The sequence below is a fragment of the Myotis daubentonii genome, chromosome 11 (assembly GCF_963259705.1).
Source record: "Myotis daubentonii chromosome 11, mMyoDau2.1, whole genome shotgun sequence".
Taxonomy (NCBI): domain Eukaryota; kingdom Metazoa; phylum Chordata; class Mammalia; order Chiroptera; family Vespertilionidae; genus Myotis; species Myotis daubentonii.
Genome location: NC_081850.1, coordinates 65,393,245 through 65,420,029, shown reverse-complemented (window position 1 = coordinate 65,420,029; position 26,785 = coordinate 65,393,245). Strand labels below are relative to the sequence as shown.

At 47.7% G+C, this 26,785-nt stretch overlaps 2 protein-coding genes across 4 annotated transcripts; one reads left to right on the top strand and one right to left on the bottom strand.

Moving 5' to 3' along the window:
• Positions 1–986: 986 nt before the first annotated feature.
• HDHD3 (haloacid dehalogenase like hydrolase domain containing 3) lies at positions 987–3,913 on the top strand. 2 transcript variants are annotated; one of them, XM_059657694.1, is made up of 2 exons: positions 987–1,072; positions 2,830–3,913. In XM_059657694.1, the coding sequence occupies exon 2, from the start codon at positions 2,995–2,997 to the stop codon at positions 3,748–3,750; it is 756 nt and encodes a 251-aa protein (XP_059513677.1). In that variant the 5' UTR covers positions 987–1,072; positions 2,830–2,994; the 3' UTR covers positions 3,751–3,913. The 2 variants fall into 2 exon arrangements, with proteins under 2 accessions (XP_059513677.1, XP_059513678.1); XM_059657695.1 differs by lacking the exon at positions 987–1,072 and adding an exon at positions 2,074–2,147.
• A 1,936-nt stretch (positions 3,914–5,849) lies between these two features.
• Positions 5,850–25,899, bottom strand: BSPRY (B-box and SPRY domain containing). Of its 2 annotated transcripts, none has more exons than XM_059657685.1 (6): positions 25,638–25,899; positions 22,108–22,206; positions 16,032–16,262; positions 14,821–14,843; positions 8,941–9,065; positions 5,850–7,294 (listed from the first exon to the last, which is right to left on the bottom strand). In XM_059657685.1, the coding sequence occupies exons 1-6, from the start codon at positions 25,836–25,838 to the stop codon at positions 6,768–6,770; spliced, it is 1,206 nt and encodes a 401-aa protein (XP_059513668.1). In that variant the 5' UTR covers positions 25,839–25,899; the 3' UTR covers positions 5,850–6,767. The 2 variants fall into 2 exon arrangements, with proteins under 2 accessions (XP_059513668.1, XP_059513667.1); XM_059657684.1 differs by having other exon boundaries at positions 14,821–14,846; positions 25,638–25,898.
• Positions 25,900–26,785: the final 886 nt, after the last annotated feature.

The window sequence follows — 26,785 nt, the reverse complement described above, 5'->3', positions numbered from 1 at the left end:
TGCCTGGAAGAAAATAAAGGGTCTGAGACAGAGAATAACAGATGGGGGAAGAGGGGCCTCCCTGAGGTTCAGGGAAGAGGAAGGGTCCTTACAGAGCAGAGGGAAGCGCCAGAAACTGTGAGGATAACACCAAGTGTGCAAAGATCCCGCAGTGAGGAGCCTGGCCGCACTGCTGCGAGCTGGGCGCTGAGAAGGGTGGTGACAGGGCTAGAGGTTAGAAAGGTGGGTCCCACACCCCTTGGGAAGCTTGGGTTGTATTTTGCATCTGATCCAAAGACAACTAAAGCAGCTCAACCTATTATGTATGGTCCAGTTTCCCACATTCTGCTGCTATGGGAAAAACCGAAGGGTGCGAGAAAAAGAGCCTTGTTAGGCTACTGCAAACCCCAGGGAGCAACGGCGGTGACCTGGACCACGGTGATGGTGGAGAGGGGAGGAAGCCAAGGTATTCGGGATACATTCTAAAGATGAGCATGAATACCTTCTTTTCTTTCACTGAAAAAAAAAAAGGCAGGGGGGCAGTTAAGTTACTACAGAGGACTCTGTCCTCAGCAAATTGTCCTGAGTTAGGTAAGTTTCCAACTGAAAGCAATTCCTTCCTGGTGCCGACAGGGGACGCAGTCCAGAGAGGAGCTTTGCCTTGCCCAAGTCCACACGGCACTCAGCAAGCCTCCCGGGTCCCACAGCCCCTCTTCCCTAGTCAGCCTGAGCCCCTCCCGGGCGTGTCCCAACCCCAGGAAGACGGAGGGGCTGGGAGGGGGAAGCGGGGGTGGGGGGGCAGAGGCACAGAGGGTGCAAGGTGACGGTGAGACGCGGGTTGGGGGCGGAAAGGCTTAAGGTGGGGATCGGAGAGGGGGTGGGAGTTTCCTAGGGGCGGAGAGGGGACCTAGGAGCACGGTGAGGGCGGGTGGCCGAGGGGCGGAGGGTTCAGCGGGCGGGGCGCAGGAAGGAGGGGGAAGGGGCGGGGCCGGAGGGGCGGGGCCGAGGAGAGGCGGCCCAGCGCCGGGCAGAGCTGCGCGCCTCCCACGCCGGCAGGGCCTGCGGTTTCCCTCCTGCGCTTCCCTAGGAGCAGGTGAGTCCTGAGCCCCCGGGACGCGCTCCGCGCTGGAGGTGAGCAGGGGCCCCAGATTGCCGCCGCAGGAGCGGCCTGCGTCCCTAAGACCCTCCCGCCCGGGTCACGCTGTGGACGGCAGCCTAGAGGTCTCGCTCTAACGGCTGGCACACCTGTAATTTGCCGCCACCGAGCCCGAGAGTTGGGGAGGAAGGGTGAGCAGTTCATGCCTGTAGCCCAGAGTCCCCAGCTCCGGCTTCCAGAAATGCAAGACGCTATGGGTCGGGAGCCAGAGCCTTTGTTCTCGGCTCAGCTGTGCCAGTGTCCCTCGCCGGGCCTTCATCTCCCTTCCCGCAAAGTGAGCAGGGTCTTTCGGTGGGTCCCCCTAAGTTCCAAACAGACTTAAAGTCATGTCCTTGACCAGCTTCCTCTAAGGTATGTCCCAGATTCACCAGCCACGTCCCTTCCTCGGCAAACACGTGGCTGCACTCTGAATTCTGGACCCTCAGATCCCTGCAGGAACCCTGACTTAGCTCTGGGGAAAGAAGCTGCGTCCAGCCTGTGGACGACAGGTGGAGGAGTATGTTTCCTGTGCGTTAAGGCAGTAGTTCTTTCACTGCTGTCCACCCAGGCAGGTAGGTGTTCCCTCCATTAAAGATGAAGCTGGGCCCAGCCGGTGTTGTTCAGTGGTTGAGCATCATCCTATGAACCTGGAGGTCACAGGACACACGCTGGCATTGCTGGTTCAATCCCCAGTAGGGGCCATGCAGGAGGGAGCCCATTGATGTTTCTCTCATTGATGTTTCTCTCATTAATGTTTCTCTCATTGATGTTTCTTTCGCTCTCCCTTCCTCTCTCTGAAATCAATAAAAACATATTTAAAAAAAAAAAAAAAAGATGAAGCTGGGGCTCAGAGAGGCTTAAAGGCAGGTAGGACCAGGCAGCTCTGGTCTGCTTTTTGTCCTATGCTGTACAGGTTTGCCAAAAAGATTTTCTTTTTAATTCAATATGCCTAAGCAGTGGAAGGAAGCACTGGTCAAAGAGTGGAAGTTTGGGTTGTAGTCCTAGCTATGCTGCTGACTCACTGTGATCTTAGGTAAATATCTGCTCCTCTCTGGCTCAGTCTTCCCTGCTGAACAGCCAAGGGTTTGGTCAGATGGTCTGCAAGGACCCTTCTGTCTTTGGCATTGCTAACAATAGGAATAGCAATCATAATTGTTTCCTTATCTTGACCTACACAGCCCTGCCTGAGCTGGCCCCTCTCTACCCCAAGCACCAGACTCCTTGCCCTGCCTCAGGACCTTTGCACTTGCTGTTTTCAGTGCCAGGAACACTTAACCACCTCTCTTTCTGCATAGTCATTCTTCAGATCCCCACTGAAACTTCACTTGCCTTGGAGTTTCCCTGACAAAGACCAGATAAGGTCCTTGGATTTATAACTTCACGGTTCATGCTGCATTCATTAAGCCCAAGTGTCTGTGTAGTTCTTTGTATAACATCTGTATCCCCTATTATTTAATGCTATAAATGCCATGAGATCCGGAACCCTGTCCTGTTCCCAGCATCTAGCACATAATCAGTGTTCAGAAAATTGTGCAATGAACGGATAATCTCATTTAGTCCAATAATCTTGCGAGGTTGGGTCCTTGTGTTCTTCCCCATGAAGAGACAGGGCTTCCAAGAGTGATACGCCCAGGGCCACACACTGAGTTGGCAGCACCAGAATTTGAATCCAGTCTAAAACCTGAACTCCCACTTTACTTGCCGTCTCATTCCAGGATCTTCTGCTGTGAAGACATTCCCCAAGTACCAGAAATTCTGACCCACGCAGCCCAGAAAGAGACAACCATTAGGTTGTAGAAGGGTGTGGTCCAACTCGGTTTCCCCTTGGCCCTTGGAACGTAAGGTGGATCTGGAGTAGACGTGGCCCGTCCTGCAGACCCATGACGCACCAGCTACAGATCCGACTGCTGACGTGGGACGTGAAGGACACGCTGCTCAGGCTCCGCCGGCCCGTGGGGGAGCAATATGCCTCCAGCGCTCGGGCCCACGGGCTGAAGGTGGAGGCCCCAGCCCTGGAACAAGCCTTTGGGCAGGCGATCAGGGCTCAGAACCACAGCTTCCCCAACTATGGCTTGAGCCAGGGTCTCACCTGCCGCCAGTGGTGGCAGGATGTGGTCCTGCAGACCTTCCACCTGGCGGGTGCTCGGGATGCCCAGGCTGTGGCCCCCATCGCTGACCAGCTGTACAAAGACTTCAGCAGACCCTGTACCTGGCAGGTGTTGGAGGGAGCCGAGGACACCCTGAGGGGGTGCCGAAAACGAGGTCTGAGGCTGGCAGTGGTCTCCAACTTTGACGAGCGACTAGAGGGTATCCTGATGGGTCTCGGTTTGCGGGAACACTTCGACTTTGTGCTGACCTCTGGGGCTACTGGCTGGTGCAAGCCGGACCCCCGCATTTTCCAGGAAGCCTTGCGGCTTGCTCATGTAGAACCAGCAGTGGCGGCCCATATTGGGGACAGTTACCACAATGATTATAAGGGGGCCCAGGCTGTAGGCATGCACAGCTTTCTAGTAGTTGGCCCGGGGCCTTTGGACCCTGCGGTCAAAGACTCTGTACCCCAAGAACGTATCCTCCCCTCACTGCCCCATCTCCTGCCTGCCCTTGACCGCCTGGAGAACTCATCCACAGGGCTGTGAGTCTGGTGAGGGAAGCGGCTGGGCCCAACAAACATTACAGACAGGAAGCCCTTTCCTTCCCAAGATCTGACCTTTACCCCCTCCCTGTAGACTCCATCATGCATTCTGACTATAAAGCAGTGAGTGTGAGGCTTTCAGCCCTGCCCCACTAACCAGCTCCTGGTCTCTGAGATGGTTCATTCATCACACCTGCGTCCCTTTTTTTCACAAATCTGCCTCACCTCCAACAAGATTTACTAAAGGCCCAACTAGCTTCAAAGTCAGGTATCTTGAAACTTGGTTATAGCAGCAGGGTCCTTTTGTCATGGGAGATCCTATGTGGAACCCCAATATGCAAAACAGGAAAAAAGGAGACACTGCGAGGGTGAAGCAAAGGTCCTAGGACCCCTCATTCAGGCCCTGAAGCCAGTGGTTCTCAACCTTCTGGCCCTTTAAATACAGTTCCTCATGTTGTGATCCAACCATAAAATTATTTTCGTTGCTACTTCATAACTGTAATGTTGCTACTGTTATGAATCGTAATGTAAATATCTGATATGCAGGATGGTCTTAGGCGACCCCTGTGAAAGGGTCGTTCGACCACCAAAGGGGTTGTGACCCACAGGTTGAGAACCGCTGCTCTACAACTTCCCCCACCTGCAAAGTCTAAGGTCAGAGGAGCTTAATTTGAAAATCAGGGTGCTAAATTGTGCTTAAGGACATGTCCTCTAAGACAACATAGTCTAGTCAGATTTTAGACAAAGAACGCCATAATCCCAGTCATGAGAAGAAGCTTGATCCACACACACACCTCCTCCATTGTTAGGTACTCTGCTAGTCCTTGATAGGCATATAGAACCCTCAAAGCTACCTAGTGGGCTTAAGCAGTATGTCTTCCACTTGACAAGGGATTCAGAGGTTTAGCCTGCCTGAGGTCACAGCTAGTACATGAGGGAGCCAGGGTTCCAGTCTAGGCCTGTCTGACTCCAAAGCCCATTCATTGGCTTGACCACTAGTTTGCAAGTAGAAAGGGATCCATGTCCCATGAGACATAGTGCAGCTGAGGTCCTGGAAGAATAGGGATGGTGACCTAAAGGGTGTCATTCTTAAAGGACACCCCAGTCATAGGGGGTTAACAACGGGCAGGAAAGCACAGGGGACAGGGACCAGAGCACAAGGTGGCAGGAGTGTAAATGTGGGGAGAATTACTGGGAATTGAAGAAGTTGTGTTTTAAAAATTCCATGTCTCTTCCTGCCTCTCCCTCTTCACACACCTCTCTACTTGGTAGTTACTGGACACCTCTGTGCCTCAGCCAGTGCCAAGCACAGGGGATACCACAGGTGAAGAGCATGTAGATGGGCACATGCACATTATGTTCTAGTGCCAACAGCCAGGGAGGGCTCTGGAGTGGACCCTGAAGTGGGACTGGCATTTAGGTGGGCAGAATAGGGAATCCCTAGCAGCAGGCCCATGAACTGTGGTCTGAGGGCTGCTACGGGGAGTTAGATTGGTGATTTGGGGAGTGTGGTGTAAGGGCCTTCGGGTGCCATCTAGAAGAATCTGGTATTGACCCAGGTTTGGAGGCAGGAAAGCTCTTCTCAGACACCTTCCCGAGTGTCAGGCGGTGAGGACAGGGTCATGAGCTGTAGTCTCAGAGCCATAGGGGCCTCAGAAGTCATTGCAGTCATAAAAGTTGCCAGTAGGTCTGTGGACTGACTGGATTTGATCCACCCAGTGTTTCAAGTAAATTATTGAGCAAACAGTGGGGAGGGCTCTGGCCTCATCTTTGAGCCCAGGAGCCTGAAGTTGTAGGTAAGATTGCCTTTGAACTATGTTCCCCAAAGAATAAAAATGTGAGGAATACTGCTCTAATGTGACCTCCTTAAAGATCAAAAAAGACCTGCCCTTGGTCCCAGCAGTGCAGGGCACAGAACCGACTCCAGGCCCTTTTAGGGTGTGTATGCTGACCTCAGTCACCCCCTTATATCTGAGAACATGAAATGAGGAAGACATCAAATTTCCAGTAAACACACCTCTAAGATTTGAGCTGGCCCTTGAGGGAGGGGAGGCGGGGCGGGGCGGGTGTTGCCCAATTACCAACAAAGAACATGGAAGAAAATTGTCAATCTTTTAAAACCTTTAATAATGTACACGTTCTCTAAGGCTGGCCCTCTTACCCCCTCAGCTCTTTCTGACTCCAGGTTCTCCCCCCAGGTCCCCACATTGTGTCAGAAGGGGCCACCAGGCGGGGCACTCATCAGCTGCAGCTGGGGGGAAATTAATCCCGGTTACCGCAGTGGGCACAGGCTGGAGGTCAGCCGCCAGGTCCAGGGCAGAGCTGCTGACGGGTGTGTTGCAGTCAGGTTACCTGGAGACAGGATTTTCTCAGTCTTCCGAGTGGCCAGGTAGGCCCTGGTTTAGGCCACAGCCCCCCAGCCAGAGTCCTCTGACCAGGAGCAGCTGGCAGGAGGTCTAGGCCCCTTCCAGGTTGTCCTTGTGTGCTAGAAAAATTCTTTCCCTGTGTGTCATGTCATGGGAAGGACTGAAAGCACTCAATTGAGATGAAAGGACTTCAGCCACAGGCTTTTCTGCCAGAAAACCACTTCTACACGCTCAGAGCTGGGGGCAGGGGGCTGAAAGGCAGTGCTTCCCCAGAAGAGTCTACCACATGGACCCATCCACCCGTCCATCCATCCATCCATCCATCCACCCACCCGTCCATCCACCCATCTCTCCATCCATCTATCCATCCACCCATTCGCTTACCAAATATTCGCTTACCAGGCACCATGCTGGATGCCAGAGATAAAATGGTGAACAAGACACCCTTAGAGGGTGAATTTGAGAGACTAAGGCCCAGGGAGTGGCAGGTTCCCCACAGACACAGCATTTAATGGTTATACCGGATCTGAAATGGATCCCACCCCTCCTAAAGCTGCCCGGTGGGCATGGGCAACATTTGGGAAAAGGATACTGGGTAGAAATGTGGCCTAAAAGGATGGTGGGCAGGCAGATCTAGCCTCCCCAGTGCCGAAGGTCAGTGGACAATGGAAATGGTCTGGTCAGCCACAGCAAAGACTGGGAAGAGGGGCCCAGGGAAGGACGCATGGTGGGTGTGGAGCACCGTGCCCGAGGCTGGATCGTAGAATAGCAGCTCCTGGGCCTGCAAGTCCAAGAGCACACCCAGCTGTGCTGGGCAGCGCAGCAGCCCCAGGGGCACATGCTGCCCGCCGTGTGAGAAACAGAACTCTTGGTCATAGCGGGAGAAGACCCAGGAGTAGGCATTGTGGCCCAGACGAGAGTCACTGCCAGAACCCTTACGGGGCAGCTGGCCTAAGGCCACGCCCACCTTGTAGGCACAACTGTTCTGCACATTTACCATCCACGCATGCAGCCCAGACTGGAAAGAGGTGGCGGCCAGGGCGTTGGGCCAGTGGTCAAAGCGCTCTGGGCCATCTGCACAGGCCTTGGACTTCTTGGCGTTGAAGGTCAGAGTCCTTCCATCATCTGACAATTGCAGGAAGGGGCTGACAGTCCTCTCATCGATGCGCACATCCTCTGTGCCTGCCAGAAAGAACCTCAGAGTTGCCCAAGGTCCACACTCAGCCCTACCCTGGTCCTGCCAGGTAGTGAAGGGCTTCCTTATCACTCACTGGCAGCCATTTACTCTCTCTGAGCCTCAGTTTCCTCATCTGTAAAATGGGGATCAAAATAGGACTTATCACAGGATAGATGTAAGGATCAAACGAAATGATACATGGAAAGTACCCAGCAATAATATGTGTTCAATAAATTGTGGTCATAACAGTCATTATTACTATTTGTAAATAGTAATATTTTCTATCAATTAATTACTATTGATAGAAATAAGGCCCAGAGAAGCAAATTGCCCAAGGTCACACACGAAGTTGGTGGCAGGGACAAAATTAAGACCCCGCATGTTGTTCCTACATCCAGCGTCTAGCACCGGTCATACTGCATTCCAGCTGGGCAAATCTGCAGCCTCCAGATCAGACTTGTCCTAGGGACACCGTGCCCCGGAAGCTGGGAAGCATCAGGTATGCAGTTTCCAACAACCAACTACGTGGGACTGCCAGCAAATCGGGTAATATTTGACACCAGACTCTAGAGCAGTGGTTCTCAACCTTGGCTGCACATTAGAATCACCTGGGAATCTTTTTAAAATCCTGATTTCTGGGCCTCGTCCTCTGGAAATTGTTTTTTTGTTACTAATGTTGTGGCCCCACCCCATCACAAAGAAACAGAATTTCCGGAGGATGGGGCCCAGAAATCAGGATTTTAAAAAGATTCCCAGGTGATTCTAATGTGCAGCCAAGGTTGAGAACCACTGCTCTAGAGCAGGGGTCCTCAAACTTTATAAACAGGGGGCCAGTTCACTGTCCCTCAGACCGTTGGAGGGCCGGACTATAGTTTTTAAAAAAAAACTATGAACAAATTCCTATGCACACTGCACATATCTTATTTGGAAGTAAAAAAACAAATGTTTTCGGCGGGCCGCATGTGGCCCGCGGGCCATAGTTTGAGGATCCCTGATCTAGAGACTCCTAGTGTGTACTAGCATTTTAAGGAGAATGGGGAATGGGAAATTGGGAGGTGGGGAGGGTTAAAATTGAGAAAAATGTCAATTCACTAATTAACCTGTGAATTGTGCAACTACCACAACTGGGAGAATGGAAACTTCCAGCCTGCTCTGAGAACCCCCGCACTAAGTGGGAAAATGTGGAGGCAGGAGACCGTGTCACATTCACCTCTGTGGCCCCAGCATGCAGCACAAGGCCAGGTCCACAGTCAGCCTGAATCAATGTTTGTTAAGTGAGATGAATCCAGGAAGCTCAATTCTCGCTCCCAGTTGGCCATCAATTATCTCTCTTCTCAAAGCGAAACCAGGTTTCCAAGAAGTAATACTGAGCTGTCTCAGTAGGGCAGGGCATAAGGAGGACGTGGTTTACCAGAACAAGATTTATCCTAGACCCAACTACAGAGCAGGTCGGTCTGCTAACGGGCAGGACCTGGCCCAGGTGCCCCAGGCCTTTCCTTGGCTCCATTGACAAACCTGCATCCAGTATCACTGGTTGTTTAAGCTACCATCCCGAATGCACCAGGCCCCAGTGTTGGCCACAGCAAACCACAGACAGACAGACAGACAGATGCCCAGTTGCTCCAACAGGTGCTGGGCTCGAGCTTCTAACCTGAGAGGGAGCCGAGAGCTGCTGTTGCCCAGAGCTGGGTCAGAAGTGGGCTCCAAGCACACGTCTCATTAAAGTTTAACTTTTTCGACTCCTGGGGATCCAAAATGCCCTCTGCTTCCTCAGCCCTTGTAAGAAAGAAAACAAAACAGATTCAGAAAGGTTCTGGAAATGTATCTGGATCAATACAGGGTGATGGGGGTGGGGGGGGGGAAGGAAGGTGACACAAAATCCTCTTCCCACAAGGGTGACACCAAGATTGGCCGCCAGCCTCAGACAGGAGCTGCCTAAAGGGTGCTGGAGCCAAAGGGAAGGTGGAAGTTCCCCCTGTGCACCCTCCACTCCCCCAAGCCTTAATTATGCATGGCAGATGATTGACAAGGCGGTAACTACTTGGCGCCAGTATCATAACTTGGAGTCATTCTGCTCTGTGGACGAAGCTACTCACTCGTCCAAGGATCTGGTACGGGGCAGAGCCGGGGTTAGGACTTGGGCACCTTGGACCTCTGTGCAGCAGTCTTCCCACGCCACCTTCCTGCCCAGAGAAAATTTCACCTCCCTCCAAAACCAATTGCAGCAGTAATGCTGTCCTCGGTTTGATTAGCTGGTACAGCCAACTCCTCTGCTCTTAAAATGCCAACACCCCTGTGGGGTCACACAGGAAGGGACTATCGGTTATTTCCCCAATCACAAATTATTCACAGCACTTTGCTCCCAATAACTACCTCTCCTCAGCTCAGGGCCGGGGACTGAGTTTGGTTGGAGAGGGAATTTGGGAACAAGGAGAACCGCCACTTATTAAGCAGCCAGGCTCTGGGCCTGCTCCTTTCTATACAGAATCTCACGTCATCTTTGGTATAACCTGGGAGGTACTTGTTACTCACTTGACAGGAGAGAACAGAGAAGACACTCAGCTAAAACGGGGATCTGATTCAAGTCCTACCTCCAGGCACCGTTCAACATAATTCTTTCCTTGACCAGAAGTGAAGTCTCAAAGGGAATAGAGCAAAGTGGGGATTTGTAGCCTTTTGAACTGGGTTCTGAGAAAGAACTTCCCACTGCCTCTAATCCTGGTGGCTCTGAGATCAGGCAGCAGTTCTGAGAGTATACACTCTCTGCCCCAAATCTCCCAGCTCTGCTCATTAATGAAGGGGGGAGGGGGCATGTCTCATGGATGCCTGCTCTTGGCAAGACTGTCACTGACTATCCTGGCTTGGGAAGAACGAGGTAAGCAGAGCCCTAGAAAAGCTGAGCGCTGGCTCTAGTAAAAAGAGTCTTTGTGGTCAGGACAACAGAGGGTCTGATGCCTCTTCTCACAGCAGTGAGGCTGGGTCTTGAGGGACCCCAGCCATCAGGTGGGGAGGAAAGAGGACCAGTGTCTGCATGGCTAAGCCATCATCCCAGGGCAAATCTGAGGCCAATCATAGTCACCAGAATCTAGAAAATCAGCTGGTCCATGTGCCTTCTGGTACAGAAGGGAAAGTTCCTGGGAGTGAATTGGGGTCCGGACACAGCAGGGCCCTGGCTGGGATCTGAAGGCCCGGTCTCTGCACAGGACCTGCTGCCATGTGACAGGCTGCAGCGGAACCCAGACGGGGATGTGGAAACAAAATTAGATCCAAAAAAGGCATTTCTCAGACAAGTGAGTTCCCAGCTAGAAGGTGCTTGACAACTTCTGAACACAGTACTTTCTAAAGGCACAAGGAACCGCAAATAAATTTTGACTTCTACGAATGGGTTTGTCAGTAGTATTTTTTTCCCTAAATATATTTGTATTGATTTCAGAGAGGAAGGGAGGGAGAGAGAGAGAGAATCATCAATGATGAGAGAGACTCATTGATCGGCTGCCTCCTGCACACCCCCTACCGGGGATCAAGCCCGTAACCGGGCATATGCCCTTGACCAGAATCAAACCTGGGACCCCTCAGTCCGCAGGCCGACGCTCTAACCACTGACCCAAACCGGCTAGGGCTGTCAGTAGTATTTTGTTTAAGCAATTCTCAAACAACCCTGTATGTATTATAGGACCAAACAAATGAATGACTATATTGCTGTTGTTGGGTGCCAAGGTTCTCACTGTGAAAAAAGAAAGATATAAACGTAGAATGGGAGAAATCAAAGGAAAAATGCTGTAGTGTTCCCTTGGAATTAGAAGTTGTAATACAAACTCATGAATAAAAAAAACACTCATACTTCCCAGCTCTGTCTGTTGTCTACTGAGAAGGCCTGGAAGCAATGATGCATCGGGAGCAAGGCACATCTCCTGCCCAGATCTCAGTTTTTAAATACCACTCCCCACTACAAGGAACCAAGAGTCCCTGGAGAAATAGCTGGTTCCAGGGCTGAGGCAGGAAAAGAACAAGGTGAGCCCGGGCCATTACGTTGTGCTGGAACACAAGAAAGTTCTTAAAGAATGACGGGGCCCAGCCGGCGTGACTCAGTAGTCGTGTCCACCTATGAACCAGGGGGTCATGATCCGATTCCCGGTCAGGGCACATGCCCGGGTTGTGGGCTTGGTCCCCAGTGTGGGGCATGCAGTAGGCAGCTGATCAGTGATTCTCTCTCATTATTGATGTTTCTATTTCTCTCTTCCTCTTTGAAATCAATAAAAATATGTTTAATTTTTTAGAAAAGAATAATGGGGACTTGTCAAAAGGATCCAGGATCCCGCCCCAAGGGACTAAAACTGGCCAAATCTAGGACAGTTTGAAGATCAAAATTAGTAATAGTAGCAGTAGTATCAGATTATAATACACTGAATAAAAAAAGAATTCGCAAGTCTATATTAATACTAAATAAATGAATGAACAAGCAAATAAATAAGTGAATAATTCAGGAATTTAGCATCAATGGAGACGAAAATTATGGGATGAAGTTTGAAGGTAAAGAGGTTATTTATACAAAATGCACCTCCTCACATTGCTTATTCATTACAAAAGTAAAGATATAACTTTATAATGAAGAAACCTGATAGACACCATTTTATCCACGTGATCAAAATTGACATTCCTGATAAGGGACAAAGTGACATCACGTGCCCTCTGACTTGACAGACTGAGAACACATCACTTATGAGATATTCTTGCCAAAAATGCATAACCTGAACCCAATCATGAGGTAACATCAGATGAACTCAAATTGAAGAATGTTCTACAAAACAACTGTCCTAGACTCATTAAAAATGTTTTTCTTTTTTTAAAAAATGAAGGAACAATTCCAGATTAAAAGAGAACAGATGGACCAGGAAAAAACAACAAAAAGAAACCACTAAACACTGTTAAGAACTTTTTTGGTACAATTGGCTGTAGATTTGGATATAAACTGTATATTAGATTATAGTATTATAGCAACATTAAATTTCTGAACTTGATAATTATACTGTGGTTATGTAAGAGAATGTCTTTGTTCTTAGGAGATAAATGCTGAAGTATTTAGGAATAAAATATATTTTCTACAACTTACTCTCAAATAGTTGAGAAAAAAAGGTGTTTTTTTTTTTAATCTATTTTTGTTGATTTCAGAGAGAAAGGGAGAGGGAGAAAAAGAAACATCAATGATGAGAATCATCGATCAGCTGCCTCCTGCACGCCCCCTACTGGAGATCGAGCCCACAACCCAGTCATGTGTGCCTTGACCGAGAATCAAACTGTAACCTCCTGGTTCTTAGGTCGATGCTCAACCACTGAGACACACTGGCCAGGCTATAATTTTTTTTTAAAAGATACTATGCTAGTACAGAGGAGCAATCATCTTGATAGATAGGAAAAGAGAGAGAGTGAGAAAGAGCAAACATGGCAAAATGTTAACACAATTAGTATTTCTAGGCAAAGGTCATTGTAATACTTTTTCTAACTTTTCTGAGTTAAAAATATTCAAAACAAAAAATTTGAAGATCAAACTTTTTTTCAATAATCACATCAACTTGATATTGCAGACAGACTGACTGTATTAGAGGAAGATGATAAAGATAGAGAAAAAAGAGAAGACCAGCAGAAATGTGGGAAGATTACAGGAAGAAAAAAGTAGGAACAAGCCAAATACACATGAAAAGGAGACAGAAACCTGGCCGGTGTTGCTCAGTGGTTGAGTGTCAACCTATGAACCAGGAGGTTACAGTTTGATTCCCAGTCAGGGCACATGCCTGGGTTGCAGACTCGATCCCCAGTGTGGGGCGTGCAGAAGGCAGCTGATCAATGATTCTCCTCATCATTGATGTTTCTATCTCTCCCTCTCCTTTTCTCTCTCTGAAAATATACTTAATAAAAATGTACATTTTAAAAAAATAAAAGGAGACAGTAAGATGAATGTGGTGCATCCATACTGCGGAATACTTCACAGACTTTCCGAAAAGTGAAGTAAGTCTACATGTATTCACATGGAAAGATCCCAAATTAGCCTGATAAATTATAGAACAGCAATTATAAAAATGATCCCATCTGTGTTTAAAAAAATATTTTTTAAGGAGGCAAACATTCTCCTATGATTATATATAGGAAAGTCCCAAAGACATACAACTAACTGTTAAAACTGATCACCTCTAGAGAATGGGGTTGGGAAGAGATGACTCATTTTTAATTTGAATAGTTTTATATTGGTGGATTTTTTTTCCTTCTCTCATACATATGTATTGCTATTGAACTTAAATACAAAAATAGATAAGAATAATGGGCTGTGCTCCTCAAGTACAGCTCTGAAATCTTGCACTGATTAAGAATTTAATTTCCTAAAACTGAAAATGGAACTCCCATTTGACCCTGTGATCCCACTTCTAGGAATATATCCCAAGAAACCAGAAACACCAATCAGAAAGGATATATGCACCCCTATGTTCATAGCAGCACAATTCACCATAGCTAAGATCTGGAAACAGCCTAAGTGCCCATCAGTAGATGAATGGATTAGAAAACTGTGGTACATCTACACGATGGAATACTATGCTGCTCTAAAAAGGAAGGAACTCTTACCATTTGCAACGTCATGGATGGAACTGGAGAGCATTATGCTAAGTGAAATAAGCCAGTCAATAAAGGAAAAATACCACATGATCTCACTCATTCATGGACAATAGAGACCATTCTAAACTTTTGAACAATAATAGATACAGAGGCAGAGCTGCCTCAAACAGATTGTCAAACTGCAGCGGGAAGGCCGGGGAGGGTTGGGGGGCAGGAGGTAGGGGGGTAAGAGATCAACTAAAGGACTTGTATGCATGCATATAAGCATAACCAATGGACATAAGACACAGGGTGATAGGGGAGGCTAGGGGACTGTCTAGGGCGGGGGGATAAAATGGATACATACGTAATACCCTTTGTAATACTTTAAGCAATAAAAAAAAAAAAAAAAAAGAATTTAATTTCCTTGCCTGGCAATTTACATCCTTTTAGCCACTCCTCAGAATCTTGGTTCCCAGCCTTTTGGGACCTAGGTAGGGCCTGGTGGAATTCTTTTCATACTGCACACTTCACATGCAAATTTGAGGAGACAGTCCTGAGACAGGTGTCAGGTGTGGGTCCCAGTCCCAGGTCTGGGGCTTGGGCAAGTCCCTTCCCCTCTTTGAGCCTCAGCATTCGCATCTGGAGATGGGCTGGTAAAACCCTCCAACAGGGTGACAGTACAGTTTTTAATGGGATGATGTTAGACTGTGGCAAGCCTCTGGTTAATAAGTGATTATCTCACTCCCTTACACATGGGTCTAAAGCAGTTCTCCAAGCGAGGAGCAGGAAGGCCCCGTCCATCAAGCCTGGCGCCAGAGAAGCCACTCACAGCTGCACACCCTGGGCTTTCCCCCAGGAGCAGCGGAGCCTGAACGCAGTGAACTATTTAGAGGCCCGAAGGCCACGGTTTCCATGACTGCCCAAGCAAATCAGGGACCATACTCACCTCTCAAAAATCTCCTGCTCCTTCTGCTGTGAGAAAAGAAAACAGAATCAGGCTTGGCACCAGAAACCCAGCAGGCAGTCAAGATCTGAATAGATTCAACTGGCGTGGAGGGCTCCGCGGAGACGGAGACCCTAGGATAAAAATTTCTACTCCTTCTCTAAGACAAAGCACAAAGCTGCATGGGTTCCTCGCATACCTCCCCACCCCCCACTCAGAATGAATCCCTCTGCCCCTGTGCCCCATGGTGTCCTGAGTTTCCTGCACTTACACTTCAGGACAGGTGCATATTTACCCAACACTTTGTCCCCCATCAAGACTGTCAGCAACTAGATGGCTGGGACCCTTTCCTGAATCTTCTATTGTGACTGCCCCAGTGTTTGGGACAGAACATGCTCTGTCCGTGGAAGCTGTGTGACTAAATGAATGCACAATCTAGGGCAGTCATGGAAGCTGTCCTACTTGAACTGCAGTGGTACAGACAGCTCAGTTGTTCTACAGTCTCATTTCTCTGCTTGGCATATTTATTCAGATGTCACAATGTCCCTTAAAACTGCAGATATCTGCATATCTATATAAAATACTTTGAAAGGATAGGTGCCAAAATATTAATCATAGTGATTTCTAGATGGTAGGATTAAAGATGAGCTGTATATTTTCATATTGGACTCCTTGTCAATTCTCCAGATATGGAGTTATCTCTCCACCTCCCATGTCCTTTAACATAGTTGCAACTCTTATCTTTCAGGCATCAGCTTCTAAGTCACTTCATCCGGGAAGCCTTCCCTGACTCCCTCGAGTTTGGCTTGTGGGGTCCCTCGCTCCCAGGAATGTCATCTACCACAGCACACATCCTCCATATCCTAATTATCGGTTTCTGTATTTGTCTCGTCCATAAGGCTGTGAGTCACGGACAGCTGTATACTGCATCTCCAACCCACAGCACAATGCTTAGCACATAGTAGGCACTCCATGAATTTTGCTCACTATTCAAAGAATAGTTACCAGGTGCAAAAAATACATATATCTCATGTTTCTATCTCTCTCTCCCTCTATGGAATCAATAAAAATATATTTCTAAAAATCTATATAATTTTATTCCCCTGACTCATCCCTGCTTCAAATTATCATTATCCACCCACCTCCAACCAATAAACATTCTCGAAGTTTTCAGACTTTTTGGAGAGACATGCCCTCAACCTCGCCTGACTTACAATCAGCTGGAGGTCATCCGTATGGGTGAGCATGTCCACCAGGCTGGTGCGGATGGTGTCGAGCTTCTGCAAAGCCTCAGCCCAGTGTACTCGCTGCGTCAGGATGCTCTGGTGGGCCCGCTCCTCTTCGCCATGCACCTGTTCCAGCAACCGCTGCTCCTCAGTCTCACACAGACTCCTCACCAGACCCAGCCGCTGGATGACCAGTTCCCGCGCTGCGCTGGCCATGCTCTAGCGAGGGATAAAAAACTGTCAGATCCTGGGTTTCGCCCTATCTGGTTTGGCTCAGTGGCTAGAGCGTCAGCCTGCGGACTGAAGGGTTCTGGCTTCAATTCCAGTCAAGGGCACATGCCCAGGTTGCGGGCTCGATCCCCAGTAGAGGGCGTGCAGGAGGCAGCTGATTCTCTCTCATCATTGATGTTTCTATCTTTCTCTCCCTCTCCCTTCACCTCTGAAATCAATAAAAAATATTTAAAAAAAAAAAAAAAAAAGCTTAGGAGGATTTGGGCACAGCCCAAAGGGGTACCGAAATTGATCAGCAATGTCTGTCATGGACACTGTAGTGGCAGTACCAGTGCTTACTTAAGCCATCCCAGCCCTAAGAGTTCCCAACTATGGTTTATATGGTTTAGGGTAAAGAAATGTGAAATCCAGACATCCAGGCTATATCTCACAAAACCAGGTTCCAAGAATGGAAGAGGTGGGCAGGGCCTAGAGATCAACTAGAGTCACCTGCTTATTTCACAGATGGGAATACCAAGGCCAAGGGACCAAGGTCAGAGATCACAGAACTGCAGAACAGAAGGGCCTACAGAGTCATCCCCATCAACAGGATCTGTACCAACAGTGGTCCAGTTGATATTTTTGACGATGTCTGAGAACAAAAACCTTATTATTCCCTAACTGTCCATTCCAACTGCTTCCATGGTAGAATTCTTTCCTGTCACACAGGAGGCCTGAAATCAGTTCTCGGCCAATAAAGTTAATGTGTGTCTCCTAGCAACTAGCACGGTGCCTGCCACATAGTAGGCACTCAAATATTTACTGAATGACTGCTAGGAAATTTGTTCCCAACTTAGTCAAAAATCTCTTGATAGCACTCACATGCTGGGTCAGTGACAGAGCTGGGACTAGAACCCAGTTCTCTTGACTTTCAGTCCAACACTAGCCCCCTGCACCAGTGCCATCTGGGAATCAGTCCTACCCAAAGGTACCTGTTGCATGAAGTGAGACGAGAACAGTCCCCTTCATGCCAAGGTCAAGAGATAGCCAACAGCTTCCTGTGTCCTGCCCCTGAAGACCTGCTTTGTACAGTGCAGATGACAATTATCCCTGTTGAACAGAAGAAACTGAGGCCCATAATTTGCCCAGTGGGGAAAAGGGAGTGGCTCAGTGTACAGTCCAGTGAATCTGGGAGTTCAGAGCCCTCAGTGTTCTCATAAGGCAATGTGACATAGGGGTTGGGAAATTGGGTTTTGGAGGCAGTTCCGCAGTTTAAATCTTAGCTGTTGCACTTATTATATGTGGAACTTTAATCACGTTACTTATCATCCCTATGCCTCAGTTTTCAACTGAAGACGATACCTCATAAGGCTATTGTGAGGATTAAATGAGTTAATACATGTAAAACAAATAGAACAAAGCTGGCACGTGAGTGCTCAGTAACATCAGCTATTGCTCTTCTCTTTGTCCCACTCTGATGCCCACAGTGTCCTGAGTCTCTGCAGCTGTGTTTATACTGTGTGATCAGGATCAAGAACAGACCCTGACCCAAGAGACATCAGATACTTCCTGAGTAGAAGGTGGCAATCAATTTCAACACCCTTCTTGAGTCATTCCCAGAAATGAATAGCCCTGGAAAAAAAGCTTCCCTTTCCGAAGATATGACAGGGTAAACGAAAACCCTCCTAGAACACAGAAATGCTGGAAAAATAACCCAAAGTGAAGCTGCTTTGGCAGCTAATTAAAGGAAATAACCTGGAGTCCAAAAGTAGAAAGGAAACTGGAAACCAGTGTAATCAGGAGCTGAGGACTCAGTTGCCTAGGGTTGGGCTTGTGATTTGCTTTAGAATTTTATACTCATCTAAACCATCATACAAGGGCATACAAGGTCACTATAAAGTGATAAAGGAACGGTTTACCAAGAATATATAACCAATCTAAATTATATACATTTAATATAAAAGGAATAGTTGACAGAATCATAAAGAAAACTAGACAAGTCCACAGCATGATATGAAAATGTAAATAAATGCCCTTTGCCAGTATTCAATAAATCTGACAGATAAAAAATTAGTAAGTAGAGAGAAGATTTGACCCAATTAATAAACTTAATTAGTAGACATATATAGAACCCTATATATTTTTTCAAGTGAATATGAAATGCTCACCTAAACTGATAATATTTTAGGGCATGAAGCAAGTCCCAACAAATTTCAAACAATTGATATCATACAGATTACAATGCAGTTAAGTTAGAAATTAGTAAAAAAAAAAAAAAAAAAAAAAAAAGAATGATGATAATTTAAAGAGTAAAAGCATACACTTGGATATTTAAAAACCTATTTCTAATAACTCATAGCGAAAGAACAAATTATAGTGGAAATTTAAAAATACTTGTAACTGGCCCTAACAGGTTTGGCTCAGTGAATAGAGCATCAGCCTGTGGACTGACGGGTCCCAGGTTTGATTCCAGTCAAGGGCATGTACCTTGGCTTCAGGCACATCCCCAGTAGGGTGTGTACAGGAGGCAGCTGATTGATGTTTCTCTCTCATTGATGTTTCTAACTCTCTATCCCTCTCCCCTCCTCTCTGTAAAATATCAATAAAATATATGTTTAAAATAAAAATAAAAATACTTGTAACTGAATGCAAGTACACCAAGTTTGTGGGAGGTACCTATATCAACACCTAAAAGGTTTAAATGCTCACCTTGAGAAATAAGAAAAACTAAAATGATAGACTGTTCAACTCAGTAAGTTAAAAAAACAAAGTATGTAAAAAAACAAATTAAAAGAAAAAAATTATAGCCTGGCTGGTATGGCTCAGAGGTTGAGCATCGACCTATGAACCAGGAGGTCATGGTTTGATTCCTGGTCAGGGCACATGCTCCTGGTTTGATTCCTGGTTTCAGGCTCAATCCCCAGTGGGAGACATTTTTCTCACCATTGATGTTTCTATCTCTCCCTCCCTATCCCAACCTCTCTGAAATCAATAAAAATATATTTTTAAATAAATAAACAGATAGAAAAATTATAAAGATAGAAGGATATAATATTTTTATTTTTTATATATTTGTATTGATTTCAGAAAGGAAGGGAAAAGGAGAGAGAGACAGAAACATCAATGATGAGAGATAATCATTGATCGGCTGCCTCCTGCACACCCCCTACTAAGGATTGAGCCCCAATCCTATGACAACTTGATCAATATTAAGAATAATTTTATGCATTTAAATTCAACAACAGAAAAAAATAAAAATAAAAATAAATTCAACAACAGAGAAAGTGGATAATTTTCCCAGAAAGAATTTACTAAAACCAAAGAAAACAGAACAGGAAAAAGCCATTAGTTATGATGGAAAATGAATCAGTAGTTAAAAATCTACCAACAAAATACCACCAGGCCCTGATAGTTTTACAGAGGGTGTCACCAAACCTTCAAGGCACAGATAATTCCAATCTTATATAAGCTCCTCCAGTGAAAATAGAGAGTTCTGTTTCCCAACCCGTTGAATAAGGATTATATAATCTCGATAACAAAATCTGATAAGTTTTACAAGAAATGAAACTCATAGGCTAGACCAGGGGTGGGCAAACTTTTTGACTCGAGGGCCACAGTGGGTTCTTAAACTGGACCGGAAGGCCGGAACAAAAGCATGGATTGAGTGTTTGTGTGAACTAATATAAATTCAAAGTAAACATCATTACATAAAAGGGTACGGTCTTTTTCTTTTTAGTTTTATTCATTTCAAACGGGCAGATCCGGCCCGCGGGCCGTAGTTTGCCCACGGCTGGGCTAGTCTCACTCCTGAGCATAGATGCAAAAATGCTTTTTAGAAAGCTATACTAAGGGATCCTTATGATGGAACTGTTCTGTTTCTCAATTGTGGTGGAAGTCACATAAATCTATAGATGTGATACTACTGCATAGAATTAAAGTCACACACAGAAATGAATTGGTGTAAAACTGGTAAAATCTGAAAAGGTGAGCTGTATTAATGTCAATTTCCAGATTATGATATTCTACCACAGTTAGGAACGATGTTAACATTGTACGTGAATCTATAGTGATCTCAAAATTAAAAGTTAAAATAAATATATATATATATTATGATCAAGTTACGTTGGTTTTCCCCAGGAATTCAAGGATGGCTTAGCGTTAGAAACTCTATTAATGTGTTACCATATAAACAGATGATGGAGAACAAAACATATCCATAAACTGACAAATGGCATCTTTAAGAGCCTACAGGGAAGGTGGTAAGTAATGGAAAATAGAAGCATTCAGAAGAGAACTTCAACAAGGTCTGCCCATCACCTAACCATCTACCTGCACCTGTACTCACTCTGCCTTCTCTGTTTCTGTGAATGAACTGCCCATGCTTTTACCTACATCCAACCTTTCCACTTGCTTGCTAGACCCCACCCCTCTTTGCTGTACCCAAATTTCCTCTTTCTCTTGCATCATTAATTTTCCCCTTTCTACTGGGAAATTCCCATCAGCATACACACATAAAGTAACTTCTCCCATCTTAAAAAGAAGAAAATAAACAAAAAACTGCATTGATCCCTTATCTCTCTCCAGGATCATCCAATTTGTCAGCTCCCTTCTATAGCAACGCTCAAGAGTTACCTGTATTAACTATCCCAGATTGCTCTCTGAAACCCACTCCAATCAGGCTTTCACCCCACCACTCTACAAAATTCCTCTTGTCAGGATCTTCAATACTGTGCATGTTACTAAATCCAATGGCCCATTCTCATGTACTACTATGGGGGAATAAGAGGGGGGAAGAAATTCATAGCCCCTGCCCTTGAAAAGCATACTTGAGAGATGTAGGTGTGGCAACGAGTCACAAGGACCAGCAGTGCGGTGCAGCAGAAGGAGCACTGGCTGCAGAGTCAGAAGATCCAGGTCATAGAACTGACTCTGGCAGGAGGATGTGGGACCTTGGTCCAGTCCATTAACCGTCTGGTAAATAGGGATGTTACTGCCACCTACTGCATAGGACAATGATAAAGAATATCCAACAGAAGCGGAAGGAGACGCGGGCCGAGAGCCCAACGGGGTTGCAAAGTGGTGGGCTGGCTGGGGGACTTGGAGCCGAAGTTCTAAAAGAATTGGTGGGCGCGGGTGAGCCACCATGGAGCTCGCAGGCCACTCCTCGACATCGCGCTGCACCGGCGCCCGCAACCAGATTCCTGATAGGCAGACACCGAGGGTGAAAGGTCAAGTTGTGAAAAGCTAAATCCTTTCTGCAAACCGGGGAGCAGACTCCCGTGGCTGGTTCTCTGGAGCACGTCCTGGGAACTGCCGCTACGTGCTCTGTGCGGTAGGTGTGACCCTCTCTAGTTCACAGGCGGACAGACCGGAAGCCCAGACTGGGCAGCCTCCTCGGGCACTGTCTCCAGGGCTCTGTGGGAGAGGGCGGTGCCGCGCCCATCTGTTGATGCCTAGGGCCCCGCGGAGGAAAATAAGACGGTGTTCTCAGCAAGATGATCTTGTACTACTTAAAAAAAAAAAAAAAAAAAAAAAAAAAAAAAAAAAAAAGAATATCCAACATACAAGCCCCTAGGTTATCTGATAATTCTGGGGCTGCGCACAAAATAATTAGATGTTAGGAAAATGCTACCCTCCCTGATCCCTTCCCCTGAAAACAGTCTTTGCACTAGTGTGCAACTCTGCCCAGATGGTAAAACCGAGGCTCAGAGAGAGAAGAAACCATCCTTCCTGGGCATCCAGCTTTGTGCTACAGCACAATGACTTAGTGAGGTTAGGAAGGGACCTTGACTGGTTCAAGCCCCTAAGGCTGGGGTCTGACCCTAGAAGAGGGGGAAAGGGAAGAATTACCTACCACTGCTCTCTGGTTCTTCCCTGGTAGGACCTCAGCCATGTACTTGGTGATGCCAGCACTCTGTAACTGCAGTCTCTCACACTGGTCCACAATCTTGTTCTGCAACACAAACAACACCCATGGCATCTTGATCCATTCATTCCGTTCCATTGATTTGTTTTTATTTTTACCCCTCCTCTGCCACCCACTCCCCTGGTTATATCCCAGATCTCACCATTATGGAAAGCTATACCGCCTCCAAATTTTTCATCTCAAATATCCCATCCTCCTTCCCATCCTTCTAGATCACTAACCCTAGAATTTCCACTCCAACAATCTCTTCAGCTCAGTTGGGGCTGTCTTACCTCTTTTCACCTCTTATTATGGCCTTGCTTCTCTCTTTATCCTGAAATCTCATCTGCCCATTATTATAATCACTTTCCTGCATACAATCTCAATCTTTCTTCACACCCAGGTACCTGACTCTTTACACATGCACCCAAGTAGAAGAACATGGCTTCTCAAACTGCAGTATCCCCCCACACACACTTATTAAACAGCACCATCAGTCATCAACCTTATTGCCCAGAAAAAATAAAAATAAAAAACCTGCAACCTCACATCTAATCCATCAATGAGTCCTACCAGCCCCATCTCCAAAGTCTGTCTCTCTCTCTCTTTCCTCTGGCCACTTCCGGTCACCTCCACTCCTGCCATTCTACCCAGATCACCATTATCTCTCACAGGAACCACTGTTAGAGCCTCCTAACTGGGCTTCCATTCCTGAACCCCCAAGTTAGACACTGCCACCTTCTGTAAGGAAATCAGATCAGGCACTCACTGTCCCTGCGCAGAACTCTCCAATGACTTTCCAATACACCCACAGTGAGATGAGATTAAGCTTCTTATCTCAGCCAACAAGGCCCTACCTTACGTGACTCTGTGTAATCTCCTCTGTGCTACCGCCTACCACTCTCTACACTGGCCTTCTTTCTGTTCCATAGACACACCAAATGTGTCCTGACCTCAGTGCCTTTGCACCTGTTGTTTCTTCTGTCTCTAGCTGTCTTCACCCATATATCTCTATGTCTCGCTCCCTGACATGTCACTTTTTCAGAAGCCTTCCCTGACGATCCACATCTCCATTCCCTTACTTTGCTTACTTTCTCCTTTGTACTATCGTTCTCTGACTGTATACTGTTTGTTTAACTTTTTTGTATCTTTCCCCCCACCACTGGCCATATCTCCTTGGGCAAGTCCCAAGGTAATAGGCACTATAAGCACCATGACTTTGACTTATTTTCTATGCCCAACTACCTAGAAGACAGTTCCTACACAGAGGAGGCCCTGAATAAATATCTGTTGAATGAATGAAACCCATTTCCCTGACGACTGAAGTTCAGCAGTTTACAGCTCCTAAGCCAGTGATGGCGAACCTATGACACGCGTGTCAGAGGTGACACGCGAGCTCATTTTTTTGGTTGATTTTTCTTTGTTAAATGGCATTTAAATATATAAAATAAACATCAAAAATATAAGTCTTTGTTTTACTATGGTTGCAAATATCAAAAAATTTCTATATATGACATGGCACCAGAGTTAAGTTAGGGTTTTTCAAAATGCTGACACGCCGAGCTCAAAAGGTTCGCCGTCACTGTCCTAAGCTGTGAGCATCACCCATGAGAGCAGGGGAGAGTTTTAGAGATGCAACTGAGGCCCACAGAGAAGGATCTTGCCCAAGAGATGTAGCCAGACCCCTGCTTTCCCTCTCCATTTCTCCACAGAACAGTGGGAACCCTTCCAAGCAGCAGCCCTTCCACTCTTTCCCCAAGAGCATTGATTACCTCAGTTCCATCTTCCAGAAGGGAACTCAGCGACCTCTTCTAGGAGGAAGCTGTGATCACCAAACACCACAGACTAAGGGAACAGAGACTAGCCGCTGAAAAGCTACAGGGACAGGAACCCAGAAAGTAAGTGAAAAGTGGTTTGGACTGGTGGTATTTTTGCCCACTTCAGGAATAATCTTGCCCTGGAGTGAAATTTCTTTGCTGGCTGGAGGAATAGAAGAAAAACCTAACCAAAATTGGAGGGAGAAAATGGCAAGAAACCCCTCTCTCCAGGCAAAAAAAAAAAAAAAAAAAAAAAAAGAATATACCTAGTGCCTCTGGAGGGTTCAGGGAAGGAGTCCCAGGCAAAATATATTCCAAAACAAGCATCAGGCTGCCACCCTGCCCCAGCCTTCGCCCTTTCCACCACTCAAATTCAGGCCTGATGGCAACTTTTAAAAAAGGTTTTCATTAAATTCTCACTCCCATTAACGTCACTTCCTCCCTCCAACCACTGAAGCAAAGAGGTGGTTTCCTCTGGTCAATGACTGCCCTAGGCCAGCCCTGACCAGTAGAAACCTGGGAGGATTTACTGTCCGTTCTGGGCCTGGGTTTCCTCATCTGTAAAATGTTGGTAGGACCACCACCTCAAAGGGGCTTGCTCTGGATGGAACCAGATGGTGAATATGTAAGTGCTTTGAAACTTGCAAAGTGTCTAGGCTTTATGGAAGTGTATTCAACTACACTATCCGAGTTTATTTTCGTCATCACTATCGTGGATAGTGGTGACAGGTAGGACCCGCCAGGAGCTTTCGGGTGTCACTGAATAACTGAATCCCTTCTGGCCTCAGCACCCTGTCCGAGGTGTTCCTTACAGCCCAGTCTGAGGAGGCAAGTCTCCAACCAGAGCCCTCAGCCTCACAGCTGGGCAGAACTCCAGGGAGCGGTTGGAAGAATCAAGCCTTTTAATCAGATTGCAAGGAAATCCCCAGGGGCCACACCGCCAGGCTGGAAGGAGGGAAGGAGCCCCAGGGTGAGTTGGACTCCCCAATCTCAGCAGCCCAGGGAGGGGTGGTGACAGGAAGGTGGCCAGCCGGGAGCCAAGGGGAGGTGGAGGGTGGGGAGAAACCTAGGGGAAGGGTTCCAGCAGGAACCTCCAGATACCTGCCCGCCCCTTCCCTTCACGCTGGTGGAACCAGCTTGACGTCCAGTCAAGGCCAAACCTGCAAGGGAAGAAATCACCTCCCCAGGAAGCCTGAGCGGGGACGAGGGGAGGGGTCGGGAGCCCCGAGGTTGAGGAGTGAGGAGGGGCTGGGTTTTCTCCCAAATCAGCTTCCACCTGGGTGGTGGGAGTTGGAGCCGCTGAGCCCTTTCGTGCCCCAGGCCAGGTCCGATTCCCAGCCTCTGCAACAGGGACCCCATTATCTTATTTATGTGGCACAACAACTCTAATAAGTGCGCGCGATTAGTGCCCCCGAGCGACAGATGGGGACACTGAGTCTCCGAGGATTGTGAGAGTCGCCGGGAGGACGCACGGAGGTGACACTCGTACTCAGGTATGCCCGACTCCGGGGCCACACCCTCAACCGCCTCGTTCTACAGCCAGTACCTCTGCGGAGCCCGGGCTCCCGGCCGGGACGGGGTCAGCCCAGCCCCGGGCCCCCGGGTCCCCGCCCCGGCGCCCTCCCTCCGAGCCCCCGCCTTCCGGCTCCCTCGCCCGCTCACCCGCAGCTCTTCGGCGCGCTCCCCCGCCGGGCGGATGCGGTGGCCCCGGCAGCGGCCGCCGAGCTCCGTGCAGGCGGCGCACACCGGCCTTCGCTCGGAGCAGCAGAACCACTTGAGAGCCTGGCCGTGCTCCGGGCAGAGGGGCCCCGGCTCCGGTCCCGGCCCGGGTCCTGGAACCGGTCCCGCGCTCTCCGCGGACATGGCCGAGAGACCGGCCGGCGCCCCGCGCTCCACCTGTCGCAGGTGCCTGCTGGGCGGGGCCTCCCTGACCCCGCCCCGTCCCAACGGGCGGCCCCGCGCTGCCTCCCGCCCCGCTCCCGCCGCTCCTGGGCGCCTGCCCCGCGCCCTTGACCGGACCCTGGTCCAGGTCCCACCCGCTTCAGCAGCCTCTTCCCCCGCTTCCCGCCGCCCCCGGAATTAAGTTGCGTTATATGCGTGATTGTTTTACAACAAACATGAAACACCAACTATTAATGTGACTGTCGGAAACCTGATTGAGCAATTACAAGTGCCAGGCTTTTGCTAAGCGCTTTGCAAGTGTGCTATCGTGTAATACAACAGCCTTGTTTGAGACGTAGCTTTAGACAAGGGCCAGCTTAAAACGAGGTTCTGGTATCAGACTGTCTGGGCTCAAGTACCACCAGGGCCTCCTCTGTAACGTGGGGATAAGGAGGGCACCTACTCCACAGACTTGTGCTGAGGAGCAAATGAGTTAGAACACTTCCAACGGTATCTGGAGCCCAGGCAGAGGCTGCAACTGCTAAGCACCTGCCATCGGTACCAGGAAAGTGTGAGGATCCCCATTTTTATGGAGGTTGCTTAACTCGCCAGGGGTCACAGTCACTAACTGGTAGCAGTGAGACTGGGACCCAGGCAGTTCGACTTATGGGTAACATGTTTAAGAATTTTAATTTCGTATTAAGATCCAATGAGGAACATCTTTGTTAAGCTGATTTTCCCAACGTATTTATATCTAAATTTTCTTAATTTGAAAACTAGTATTGAAAAAAATCAATGCATGTTTATTAAAGAAAATATACTATGCAAATAAGCACGTGGATGAAGACCCCATCCCATGGACCTGAGCTGTCTTGCGGCTTTTTTCTTAGGATCTGATAAAAATCATTCTAAGCCCAAATTAAACCCTC

Excerpts from the sequence above, each read along its gene's own strand:
- BSPRY (XM_059657684.1), bottom strand. The coding sequence starts at position 25,838 with ATGTCCGCGGAGAGCGCGGGACCGGTTCCAGGACCCGGGCCGGGACCG. Across the intron at positions 16,263-22,107 it reads GGAAGAACCAGAGAGCAGTG|AGCATGGCCAGCGCAGCGCG; the intron begins GTAGGTAATTCT and ends ATCCCTCGCTAG. Across the intron at positions 14,847-16,031 it reads CGGATGACCTCCAGCTGATT|CAGAAGGAGCAGGAGATTTT; the intron begins GTAAGTCAGGCG and ends CTTTTCTCACAG.
- HDHD3 (XM_059657694.1), top strand. The coding sequence starts at position 2,995 with ATGACGCACCAGCTACAGATCCGACTGCTGACGTGGGACGTGAAGGAC.